Source organism: Puma concolor, chromosome B4 (assembly GCF_028749965.1).
Source record: "Puma concolor isolate L17-30 chromosome B4, mPumCon1.1.hap2, whole genome shotgun sequence".
In the NCBI taxonomy this organism is placed as follows: Eukaryota; Metazoa; Chordata; class Mammalia; order Carnivora; family Felidae; genus Puma; species Puma concolor.
In genome coordinates, this window is record NC_141673.1 from 71,083,053 (window position 1) to 71,095,490 (window position 12,438).

General features: G+C 38.6%; 1 protein-coding gene across 6 annotated transcripts in view; it reads right to left on the minus strand.

Moving 5' to 3' along the window:
* Positions 1 to 396: 396 nt before the first annotated feature.
* The window catches only part of TMEM117 (transmembrane protein 117), a 497,242-nt gene continuing 485,200 nt past the window's right edge, over positions 397 to 12,438 (minus strand). For all 6 annotated transcript variants that reach the window (XM_086713605.1, XM_086713606.1, XM_025930316.2 and 3 more), the window contains one exon: positions 397 to 2,131. In XM_086713605.1, the coding sequence (XP_086569731.1) occupies positions 1,485 to 2,131 (647 nt within the window). In that variant the 3' untranslated portion in view covers positions 397 to 1,484. The remainder of the gene's footprint in view (positions 2,132 to 12,438) is intronic.

Genomic DNA, 12,438 nt, shown 5'->3' on the forward strand with positions numbered 1-12,438 from the left:
ACAGCAGGGGCATGGTTCTAATTGCTTAGTAAACAATTGTAGGAAAGTGTTTATTAAAGCTGGCTCTCAAGTGACAGATAAATACATAGTTCTATCACACATGCTAAATTCAGCATGCTGCAAGCTTAAAAGCAGATAGATCAAGAGATATTTTAAAAATCATAAAGACAAAATACAGTTATGTCAGTATGTGACAGGAGAACAATTTTGCCTTAAAAGTGATCTCCCCAACCCCCTGAAGAACATGCAACCACAATTTATGGAACAAAACTAAAAGCAAGTTGGGTATGTTCCATTTTTTAACTCATCTGGCATCAAGTTAAAATTAAATGGGCTGTTGTTAAATTAATATACAAATGAATCCATTATAAACAAAAAACTACATCACAGATTCACTGATGTATAATTCATATTTATTAATGTATGATGTTTAATTCTTAAAAAAAACAAAAAACACACAAAACAAGCTACTAAACAGATTCTTTCATGCACTTCTTTTTCTACCTCACAAGGTTCTGCTGCATAATTTTTAGAGGAGTTCCCTTATTCAGGGTTGGCATAGGTTGTTCAATTTTCATTGTCCAGAGCCATATTTACAGAAAGATGTACAAATATTGTAGATAGTAGGCTGTACAACCTTCACATGATTAAAACTTCAGTTCCTTGGTTTTCTAGAGCTTTGTGTAAATGCCAATAAGTTTGAGAGTTCATCCAACTGTGCCTCTTAACCTTTGTTCCCATAGGTGAAGGGCAGGATTTTTAATCAAGTAGCAATTTATCTTTAATTAGGAAAACATAATTAGGTATTATCATCTAATTGCAATTACTGGTTGGAGAAAGTCACATTTCACAAGTAGTGACCCATGCTGGATTATCGTTCTCCTATTACTGAATTTTGAATCTGTATTTGTATTTGGCAGATAGCCAATACAAATTCAAAGGCAATCACCATGCCTCTCTGCAATCCTGCTGTCAGAGTCACCAACTCCACTGCTGAATAGGTAAAAGAGATACTTCCTAAGCCACATATTGGCTATATCTGTTTCCTGCTAAGACATCAAGTGTAGATCAAAAATAATTGTATACAAAAAAAAAAAAACACCCCATGTGAAGTAGGTTAGAGAACTGTTCCACACTTCATTTCTGGTACAGTTAAAAACAGTTTAATGTCTCAAGGCACCACTATGGTTGAACATCAGATACATGGGTAATCAGCTAATCTTCTACTATGCTGTAAAGTCAGTAAATAGCTTGTGCAATTGTGAAAAGCAATCTCTAAAGGACTGTTAGATATACAGGAGGCACGTAGATTATAATACAAATAGAAAACAATGAGTCCTAGAAAAAGCATGTTGAGCACCGTTGTGGCATTGTTTGTGTTTCTTTACCTAACACTACGTAAACTTTACATTTACAAAAGGAAAGACTAACTTTTTAAAGTTACACTCAAGGTTGCTTTTTGTGCTGTCTCCAAGTAAGTGAATCTAGTTCGTAGGTGTACTTTTAGAAGTTGTTGGATCCGGATCGGCTTCTGTCCCACTGGTAGATTCATTCAAGTGTGAGCTTAAGTTTTCTGACGTTAGGTGGGAAGACTTGTAGACAATTTCGTTGAAGTCAGACCTGATGCAAACCAAAGGAGGGTCATTCAGTGGGTCTTCCACTGAGGCCTGTGTGTTCTCTCGAGTGATCCCCATGTCCTTGCTATGTTCTGACGGTGATTTTCTTTTCATGCGAGTATAAGTTTTGTCTTGATTCTCCATGCCTTGCTCATTTTTCAAAAACCGTCCAAAGAACCAAATGAAGAATCCAAACCACACAAAAGCTATTAAACTCGGAACAAAAGCCAGACACTTGACATCAAGGCTAGCCCCTATGAACCTGCTGTGTAAGAACATATCTCCCTCAACATATGTTTTATTAGTCCGAGGGTTAGTGTGATTGGACCTCCATTCCCAGGAAAGTTTGGTTCTGTTCAAATCCTTTAAACTTTCGGAGTCTTTCACTGTGTATATCTTCTGCCCTGGGCCTATATACTGTCCGTACTCATGAGGCTTATAAAATATCTGGTTCTTCCACATATTAAGATCCAAAATCAGGACGAGAAAGATAATTCCATAGTTAAACCATTTACCTGCATTAAAAAAAAATACCGCATATTAGTCAAAGACCTATAAAACTGCAATAGGGTTTTTTTCCCCAATAAAATGGAGATAATGGTATAATAGTATAAATTGTTCATGTCTTAGATCTGTTAGCATTTTTTTGAGAGTGCTATGCTGCCATTAAGTGAATTGGCAAAGGATATTTCCTAAATGTATTCTAGACCACATGAGAATGTAACTGTAGGTCCCAGAGTCAATAATTTATGCTGTTTATACTAACCAGATTAAGCTGCCTTGTTTTGTAGGTACCACAGCCATACTCAAATTTGGTTCCATGTAGGTTATTCTCTAGAATATCTCAATTAATATTTAAAAAACAAAGTTATAATTAAATTCTTAGAAAAGTCTAACATCTGATTGAACATCTCTTACAGTTTTATAATTGTGTCTAGACAAGAAATCATTTTGCAATGCAAACACAGCAGTATATCAATTGAATTCACATTGCTGTTTGTAGGTGACCTGTTGATTAAACCGTTAGTTGATGTGACTCAGATCAATAATTCTTGAGCATTCATTTCAAGACTTTAAAAATAATTGCATCAAATCTCATTGAACAGAATCCATTTATCAGACATATAAATACAACCAAAGCCAATAAACTGCTTTAGAAGAGATGATTTGGAGAGATTGTAACCGCTATAATTTCTTTGTAGTATTTAAAATTCTCATGCAAATAAGACCTTGTTTAGAGGCATATTATCTATGATATCCCTACATCTGCAAATGAAAAAGAACATAGGGAAATTTTCAAGGGATACTAGATTCAATCATAATTTTATTATAATCACAATTTATTGCAAGCTTTACAATATCAAGTATATCATGATATGGTAATACCTTATAGGTTTGCTGTAGCAAAATAGGTGATACATTTTGCTATCACCTATAGCAAACAGGTGCTATATTGCTATATATAGCAATATATATATATATTGCTTTAGTTCCAAAAGCTCCAAAAGCTTTAGTTATAAATGTTAAATATAGTATGTCAAATTATTTTATTTTGTATCTGAAGATAACAGTATTGAACATGATTAAGTTACTGCTTCACAAGATTATAGAGCTCTTGGGACAAAAGAGAGAATCTTGGGCAAACTTATTAAACCATTCTAATGAATTTTTGCAATATGTATTCTAACAGAACATAGAGCTATATAAAAATATAACTTTGTGAGGAGTTTGGGAAAGTGTTTTATCATCATCTTTATACATTTTCAAGTTCCTACTCTATGCAAAATTGAAAGGTTTTAATCCTGGCTCTAAAACTTACTAGCTATGTGATCTTGGGCTAGTTGTTTAAATTCTCTAAACCTCAGTATCTTTGCATGCAGAAAATAACAGTATTTACTAAAGCTGTTAGTATTTCATAAGATAATTAGATGCTAAACGCAGTGCCTGGTACATAATAGAAACTCAGTAATTGTTACTGTTATGAACACGAAAGCCTTGCCTAAGACGTGATAATGTCTGCATTTGCATAGGAAGGTACAACTTCTCTATCAAGAGAATTTATCTAAACTATCTGAAGGGAAATTATAACTCTGCCAATCCTGAAATTGTTCAGCTATACAATTGTTAAAGTCTTTGTAGTGGAAACTCTTGCCCAAATGATTTATTTTGCATACCCACACTAGAGAGTAAGTTGAAACATTGGGAATGTTGTTTGCACATATGATAAACTATTTATAACATCTGGCACTGCTAAGCTCTAACCACTCCTGCTCTCCTGGAGTCATAGCCAAAACTAAAAGAGATTCTCACTAAGAATCAACCATAAAATGAGTAAAGAAAGCTCAAGCTAGTGAAATTCAATCAAATACAAAGGTAAGCAGCATTATCAAACATTTATTGTGCTCATAATAGACTCTGTTTTAGGATACCTTAGTAGATGCTGAGGACATACATTTTTGCCTTACAGGGGGGAACTCATTATCTTGTTAGGGTAACAGAACAGTGGCATCAACAGATAAATAGTAGGAAGAGGCCACATTTGTGAGGCACCAACTGAGTGTTACAAATGGTAAACACTGAAGATGTTGGGAAAATGTAATGAAGACTGAGGGCTAATTTCTGCAGAAAGGATTTTTGTAGGAAGTAGTAATTCATGTGGTCCTGAAAGGGAAAGAAGGACAGAGAATAGCCTGGAAAATATTGCATTTCTTTAGTTTGTTTTTATTATGCTGCAAATAGAATAGCATACAGGAAAAGATCAGGTGATACTAAAGAGGAGAGAGAAAGAAAGTAATGGAGAATACTGTAGGAAGAGAAAACAGGAGAGGAATGAGAGGCAAGTGAATTAAAAAGTTCTGAGGTTCTTGGGGCGCCTGGTGGCTCAGTCAGTTAAATGTCCACCTTCAGCTCAGATCATGATCTCATGGTTCATGGGTTTGAGCCCCTCGTTGGGCTCTATGCTGACGGTTCAGAGCCTGGAGCCTGCTTTGGATTCTGTGTCTCCCTCTCTCTTTGCCCCTCCCCCCCCCCCCCAAACATAACACTTAATAACATTAAAAAAAAAGTTCTGAGGTTCTCATCATTATCAATGAGGCAATAGTTTGTAGCTTCCATGAAAGCAAGTTGAGAGAGGGGCTTTGGGTGCTTCTCTGTTGCAGCAGATTCATACCTACTCTCTTGCTGTAAACTACATATGCTGATGGTGAGGAAGAATTTTTATGACTGACCATCACCTTGACTCACAAAGGTCCCTTGGAGAAACTTGTACTCTCTCTCTAAGTCATTGTTATTGATGCAAGAATAGGGCAGTCCCTCATAAAGTGGGCCCTGTATCTAGGGTATCAGAAACCAGTGATAAGTACTGTCACAAAATCAGGGAGAAGAAAGGATGCTCACTGAGCTTGGGGAATGGTGCTTTTCTGGTGGGAAAAGATGCTCAGAGAATGTCAATAAAGAAGGGAAAAGATAACATCGGAGCATAAAAATTGTACACTGACCAAACTAGTAAGAAACCCTCAGGATAGGAGGAGCTCTCCCCCACACTTTCTACACTATTGTTCCACCACCTAAGTTGAATGGTGCACTGGGTCACTTTGACAACCAAACTTTAAAGAATCACTTTATTTTATTTATCATGTGATCTGGAGCCTGAAAATTTAGATGGGATGGAGGAGGAACAAATTAGAAATGTGTTTTCTGACATCAGCTAATGGGTATAATCAGCCCGCTGTAACACATCTTTCCTGATCCTTGAGACAGAAAACCACAGTCAAAAACTGCAGGCTGGAAATCAGCAGATAAAGATCTCATTCTAATATGAAAATAATACAACCTTGGGTTACCTGTTTAACCTCTCCAGGCCTCAATAATTTTATTTTCAAATTGAGGAAATTGATCCAGATGACTTCCAGTTCTATGATTCTGTCCTTCCCCCCCACCCCGAATCCTTCTAGTTAGTAGCTATTCAATTTTTAATTCTGTGAAATGGAGAATGATACCAACATAACGATCTCGAAGGATTATTCTGAGGATAAAATAAGTTTATATCTGAAAGTCCTCTGAAATCTATTAAATTTGCCAGAAATGTAGAGGAGTATTTTTTCTACAGTTTCCTTCCTTTATATCTTCAATCCAGTTAATATAGGATCTTGGTGATATAGGGAGAGAAGAGCATGTAAGGGTTTGTAACAAAGATATATCCTAAAGGTGATCAAATGTTTCAGTTTGGATAAAACAGCATGAATCATTGAGCTATAACTGGACCCGTTATCTAAGAGGACTAAGTGTATAGTTACATGTAAACATGCTTTGTGAATCAGCATATTTCATATGTTGAAAATTCTTAGCAACTGGTAATTTGTCTACAACTTGCAGGAGAGTAGTCTAGAGATAGGTCAACTATATACAAAAATTTTGAGGCTAAAGAACAGGAACCTGTCTCCAAGTCTCCCGCACAGCTGAGTGGCCGTGTTGGGGTGGGGAAGTGCAGAAGGGAGAGAACAGAGTGAGGCAGGCTTCCTACTGACATCACGTTTCCTTTCTTTTCTTCTGTGGATGTAGCACTGTCTCTACCTCTCCTGCCCCCAAGCATCCCCCCCCCCCCCCCCCGCCACTGTCAAACCAGTCAGCTGAAACTTGGAGCTGGTAAAAATGCACAAGCAGTGGCTTTTCCTACTTTGTTTGTTTGTTTCCCGTCCACATAACATAACCGCTGGTCCACTTACGCATTTACGCAGAGGAAGGATATTCTTTTTTGCTAACATCCTTCCTTCTATTTTCCCACATAGTGTTTTGTTACTTTTGTAATGCGTTCTCTCCTCTTTAAAAAATTACTTTTGCCCTGTGATATGTGGCGAACCAGTAAGCAAAACAGCTTACTTGTCACACAAGACAGCTCAACCCCACTGTTCTTGTCTATAAAGTGAGGGAGCTGAGCTATATGACCCTACTGGTTTCTCCCCAGCCCTAAACATCTCTTTGATAAGTCTGTGAAATAAACATCACCTAAACCTTAACATTTTATGATGGGCCAGGAAATCTCACCATTAGAGCAAAAAAGATGGAATCCACAAATTTTCATGCAGAGAAAGCTTTCCTTAAAAAAAAAATGTATATTCTGAGAAACACTGTTTACCATAAAAAGTAAATCTGAGTCCCTGAAATGACCCACATGGAAAGGGGATCAGACACAAAAAGGAAAATAAGTGATCTCTTGCCATTTCCCAAGTGTGTTGTTGTGAATGTACAGTCAACCATAACAAGAGCCTTGGTATTTCAGCATTAATCATAGGAGAGATTTTGCATTTCCCCCTGTTGTTTCAACTACATAACATAATGTAAATCACCAAGGAGGGAGGGTAAGAATCCATACATTATTTCTATTAATCTCCTTGCTGAAATCTCTCACTGTCTCCTTTAATGAGAAATCACTGCATGGTGTTGGTGGGATTACCTCTTTCTTGCATTTTGTGTCTTTAATGAATCCTACTGATTGCCAAAAATGATATTATAATGGTAATTTTATCTTTTCACATTGTGGGAGATTACAGAATTCTGGGCTAGTTGGTTTTAAAAGGATTCTTCACTCAATATCACTATCACTTAGCATAGGAAATGACAATTTGGGGGAAAATGTTTTTTCAACTAAGGAAAAAAATAGTGTAAAGTGCTGATATTTCCACCATATAATATGTACTAAATTAGATGACCATTAGACTCTTGAGATTAGGGGTTTATATAATAAACCTTGCATTAATCAAATATGCAATTATATTAATTTTTTCTTAACTCAGTAAAGTTGCCAGTTAGCACTGAGACTGAGCTGTGCCATAGGCACCTTCATCCCAAATGGGTGCTACCACTGGGCTAGACTCTGGCATCCAGTGCAGATATATGAAATAGTCATGCTCCACAAAGCCTTCAAAATCCTTTATGGGATAACAAGCAACCAAGGCCTTAAAAAAGATAAATTTTGGATAATTAAAGAAATAGCAGCTTGCTGTAACAGGCTTCTTGGCCAGATCAATGTCCTCCCATTGCAGACATGAGCAGTGATAACAGGGCTCACTGACTTAGCCTCTCTTTAACCCCTTTAAGCACCTGTGCCCTCACACCCTAGGTAATTTAGGGATATCTGGGAACCACATTAAGTGCTTGGGCCATGAGGAGAACATTTAGTAAATTGAAGATATTTACTAATTTATGAATTAATAAGAGTTAATTTGAGTTAGCAAAGTAAGGTCTTAAGACTTAAAAGCAAATGAATATAGTTTCTCTAAGTGCCTCTCTTGTCTTTGTCACCTCCTAAGTGGGAGACTATTCCTTTGAGGACATAATCCAGTGATAGGGGTAGAAATTCGCTATGATAAAAGCAGAAGTAAAAGGCCATGGGGTTATACTAAATTAGGTGACTATTAGACTCTTGAGATTAGGAATTATGTCATGTTCATTTCTGTATTGCCTAGATCCCGGCTTAGTTTTAGACACATATTAATTCAGAAAATGTCTGTTAACCAATAGGTAAACTGTGAGATAATTTGTCCAGAAAAATACAAGAAGTAAAGTTACAGTCTTTCAAATCAAATACATGTGTCACAATGATCTGGTAAATTCTGGTATACTGCTAAAATCAGATATAATCTAGAAAATTGGGAAAAGAAAATATTCATATCTCAAAGAGTATATATAATTCATTATATATTTCAAGTCTCTCTTCTGGCTGTAAAGACAATTCCTGAAGAGCATGTAAGTTTTATCACAGATGTCCTCATATATGCATAAGTGAAGGCAGGACATCTCAATTTGGAGACAGCAGGCTAGCTCAGGGGCAGCAAGGGCTGACAGGCCATGGGCAAAAAAGCAACCCTGGCCTTGAAGAAGATGAGTTTTGGACAAATAAAAGGAATTGCTGCTTTATGTAGAAGTAAACATAGTTAACTCTTAGAGCTGTATAAATGTGTTGAAAATAGAAATTGCTTCAGGAAAGGTTTAGAAAAATTCACAACTGAGATAATAGCAAGAGAGCCTTGTGTACTTTGGATAAATTCATGATCTTTAGAGACTGTCATGGTGAACAGGATGCATCACATTTCCCTATAACAAGCCCCTTGTTAATTTTGTGAGACAGAATATTCTGGATGAACCACTGGCCTGCCCTCCCCAGCACTTCCCGTGATCTGACTGACACAGGAGAGCTCTTTAAAAAACAATCTCTGGGAACTCATTTGCCAGAAATCATGTGCCTATGGAAATAGAAACAGAGGGGTTTTATTCATTATCTTCCACATTCTCGCCATTGTAAAGCACCTGTGCCCTCACACCGCTCAGGAAACTGAAATAGAACACAGACGCTATGGAGGTTTGTTTACTTCTACATTTTCCATTTTTGCCGAAAGGGTTCCCGTGGGCATCATCGTGCCAACAGTGTGAATTCTCTCCTCACAGATGCACAGGCCTTCCTTCTGGCCTTTCCCCCGACCCCCTCCTAATTCACTCAGATGATGGCCACCAACGGGACACTTCCTTTGTCTGGCTGGGATGACAGATGGCAGAGCTTCCACCGGGATTGGCATTAATAGGACTCAGAGGAGCTTCCGAGAGCGAATTGAGAGGCCATTCCTCTCTCGCCTCCGGAGACTTAGTACCTCATATTTTGAATCCATCTTTGCACTCACCTTATAGGTAAAAGGGAAGAGGCCAGAGGAGATAGTGGCATGGTTGCAGTTAGCATTTATGTTTAAGAGAGCAACAATGGGCTTGGGCTAAAAGCATCGATGCGACCTAATCACTAACCGCGTATCCCCTTTGTTATGGAAGTCCAAATTCCCAGAAAAAATATTTGAACACACCCTTGGATAGAGAGGATTTATTTTTATAAGCTGCAGCCCAGCTTGTGAAATGAAAGCTCCTACACACTGCAGCAAACCATCTGTCAAGGGGGCTCCAGATGAGCTAAACAGATGCAACAATTCAAGTCATTTCTGAAATGCATGAAGACAACTAGCATGGAGTCAGGATTAGATAATACCCAAATCTTAAATGCTTTTAAAATGCCAATGGGAACTCATCAGTGTCAGATAACCCTCTCCATACAGAGCTCGTCATTGGGAGACATTTTTTTTCCCATTCTTAGCATTCTCCTTCTTGACTCAGAACAGTGGGTAACAGTAGAGCATTCAGAATAGTGGATAAATAATAAAAGAGCCCTCTCTCAGGCTACCTAATGTTTTTGAATTAAACAAGAAACCTGAATTCTGGATGGATGAAAGGAAAAGCTTCAGGTAGAAGGAGTGAGAGTTTACTGAGTGCTTACCAAATGGCAAACGGTGTCTAAAATGCCTTGTGCATATTAATTTAAATCTCACAACAACCGTATGGGATATGTACCTCACTGTCCCCATTGAACAGATGAGAAAACTGAGCCTCTAAGAGGTAAGGAACTTGACAAGGGAAATGCCATCAGTCAATGGCAGAGCTGGAGTCTGGGCAGCAAACCTTGACATTCCATTTTCTCAGCATGCCTTGAACATTATTTCTAGATCATCAAGAAATGACAGTTGAGGCCATGGTGGCACCATCTCTGAACCCCAGAAAAGAGTCACACAGACTCTTCTAGTGCACAACAAACACAGGCAGAGAAAGCAACAGATGGAGCTGTCTGGGGGTCCATAGGATCCCTTCCTATCCCTGACTTTAGCTTCCTCTGTGGTCACCCAGGTGTTTCCCGACATAGCCTATTTTGGGACCTCTTTTCCTGACCCCAGGTCTGAACTTTCCAGCTCCTGGCAGGACTGTATCCTGTGCCCTTCTCATTAGCACCCCACTCTATGGAATTTTCATTGTCCTTTGGCTTTTGATCTTAAGAGTTGCATGTGAAAATAAATTAAAGCTGAGATGAGAGGAACTGTGACTATAGCAAGTGTTTCTCAGCAGCAGCGTTTCTCAAAGAGGGGTCCTCTGGCAGCCTGCATCGGCATTATTGGAGGTGCTTGAAGTTCCAGGCTCCACCTCCTACCTCAGGCATCGGGCTCTGCGTGTGCAGCTGAGGGATCTTTTTAACAAGCTGTCCATGTGATTCTCACACACACTGAAATTTGAGAACCACTGATGGGTATAGAGAGTTTTATGCTTAATAACCAAGAGATACTACTCTATTTGCTTATCAAGAAAAGCACTGAGTTTCCCTACCAAAAGAAGCAGAACCTGGAGGAGCTGATCATGTTAGTGTTTGCAGTTGACTTGGGCATTTGCAGGCTACTGACTATTGAGCATGTTAAAACACAATATGTACCATGCTTTGGAAATTTTATCTAGGTTTCCCCAGAAACCATTTTCTTACAGAGCAAGATAAAGTAACAGGCCTTTCATAGGAGACTAGCTGCTACTTCAGAGTGTCCTCAGCAACATCTTCAGCAATTAACAGAACAAAGAGAGTAACATAACAAGAGGGGAAAAGTTCAGACTTTCTTCAGCCTCCAAACCTGCCATGATTTTCCTAGAAGTTTTTATCACGGATCTGGGGAGGCACATGATCATCCTACCACAAACTGGATCCGTGATAAAAACTTCTAGTTTTAACTATCTAGTTTATGGTGGAGCCCTTCACCCCAAAGTCCACATGTACCCTATTTTATTTTAGATCTAAACTCCAGAATCCTCAAAGGTCTTACCGGCAGGTCCAGGCACTCAATCATTTGCACAGCCCGTCTCCTGTCTCTGGGAGATAACCTGACTTCACTTGCAGCTTCTCCATCGCAAAGAGTCAGTTCCCAAAGACCAGCACACCTAGGGGAGCTTTTTAAAAGTCCCATTTCCTGGCCTTTGCCCAGACCTACTGAGTTGGAACATCAGCAATGGGCCCAACAATGTGTATATTTATAAGGTTTTCTGGGTGATATGATTATCAGCGTAATTTGGCAAATGCTGCATCAAAGCCTTAATGACAACATATTTCTACCTTCTCCCAAACTTTTTTTAAACATGCAGTCTCCATTATAAGAACTTTGCCAGTCTTTCTTCCTTTTAAGTTTCTAGAAAATAATACTTGGTGGAATGAAGATTTTAGTTCAACTTCATGGGAGGCTTTATCTCAAAGCTAATTACACTGAGGCTTCTGGGACTCCTGTATGCATGTCCCTCTTCCAAGGCACCGAATGTAATTTTTAGCTGTAACTTTGCTTTTTATATTCTTAAATAGAGCATTCCAAATTGTGTAAGCTTTGGGCACCACAAAACCTGAACCTGTCCCTGTCTAAAAATGATAGCAAATATATATGACAAAGCTCTGCAAATTAGCCCCAAATCAAATATTTTTAATAACTTGATTTTTTTTCTTACCAGTGAGTTCCTCTGAATGTCCCTCCCCCTTTTTAACCTGATATTATGCACCGCAGAAGTTTATTTTTGACACGGATTCTGATACTCGTTCAGAGACAATATTAGTGCCATGATGGCCTGGGACAAGAGCTGATAGCAAGAACAGATGGTCCAGGCAGAAGCCCACCCAAAGGGAAATGATGATGCCATGTGTGTGTTAGCTGTTTGAGAAGTCCGAGAGGGTAGCATGCTGTCGAGATTAAGTGGGGACTCTGAAACCACACTATGTGACCTGAACTCAAATTGATTGATTTACCCAGTGAATTTAATAGATGGGCCTCATTCATTTTGAATAGGAGAAGAAACCTGCTGCATCTTCCCTATTCATGAGCTCATTCTCCCAATTTAGGAAGGTCGCCTCATGCTCAAAGCAAAAACCAGCCCTCAGGTTGGGAAGCAAAGGTTTTTTGCAGGACTCAGATGTTCACGTGTTCTGTGCTCAGGCTAT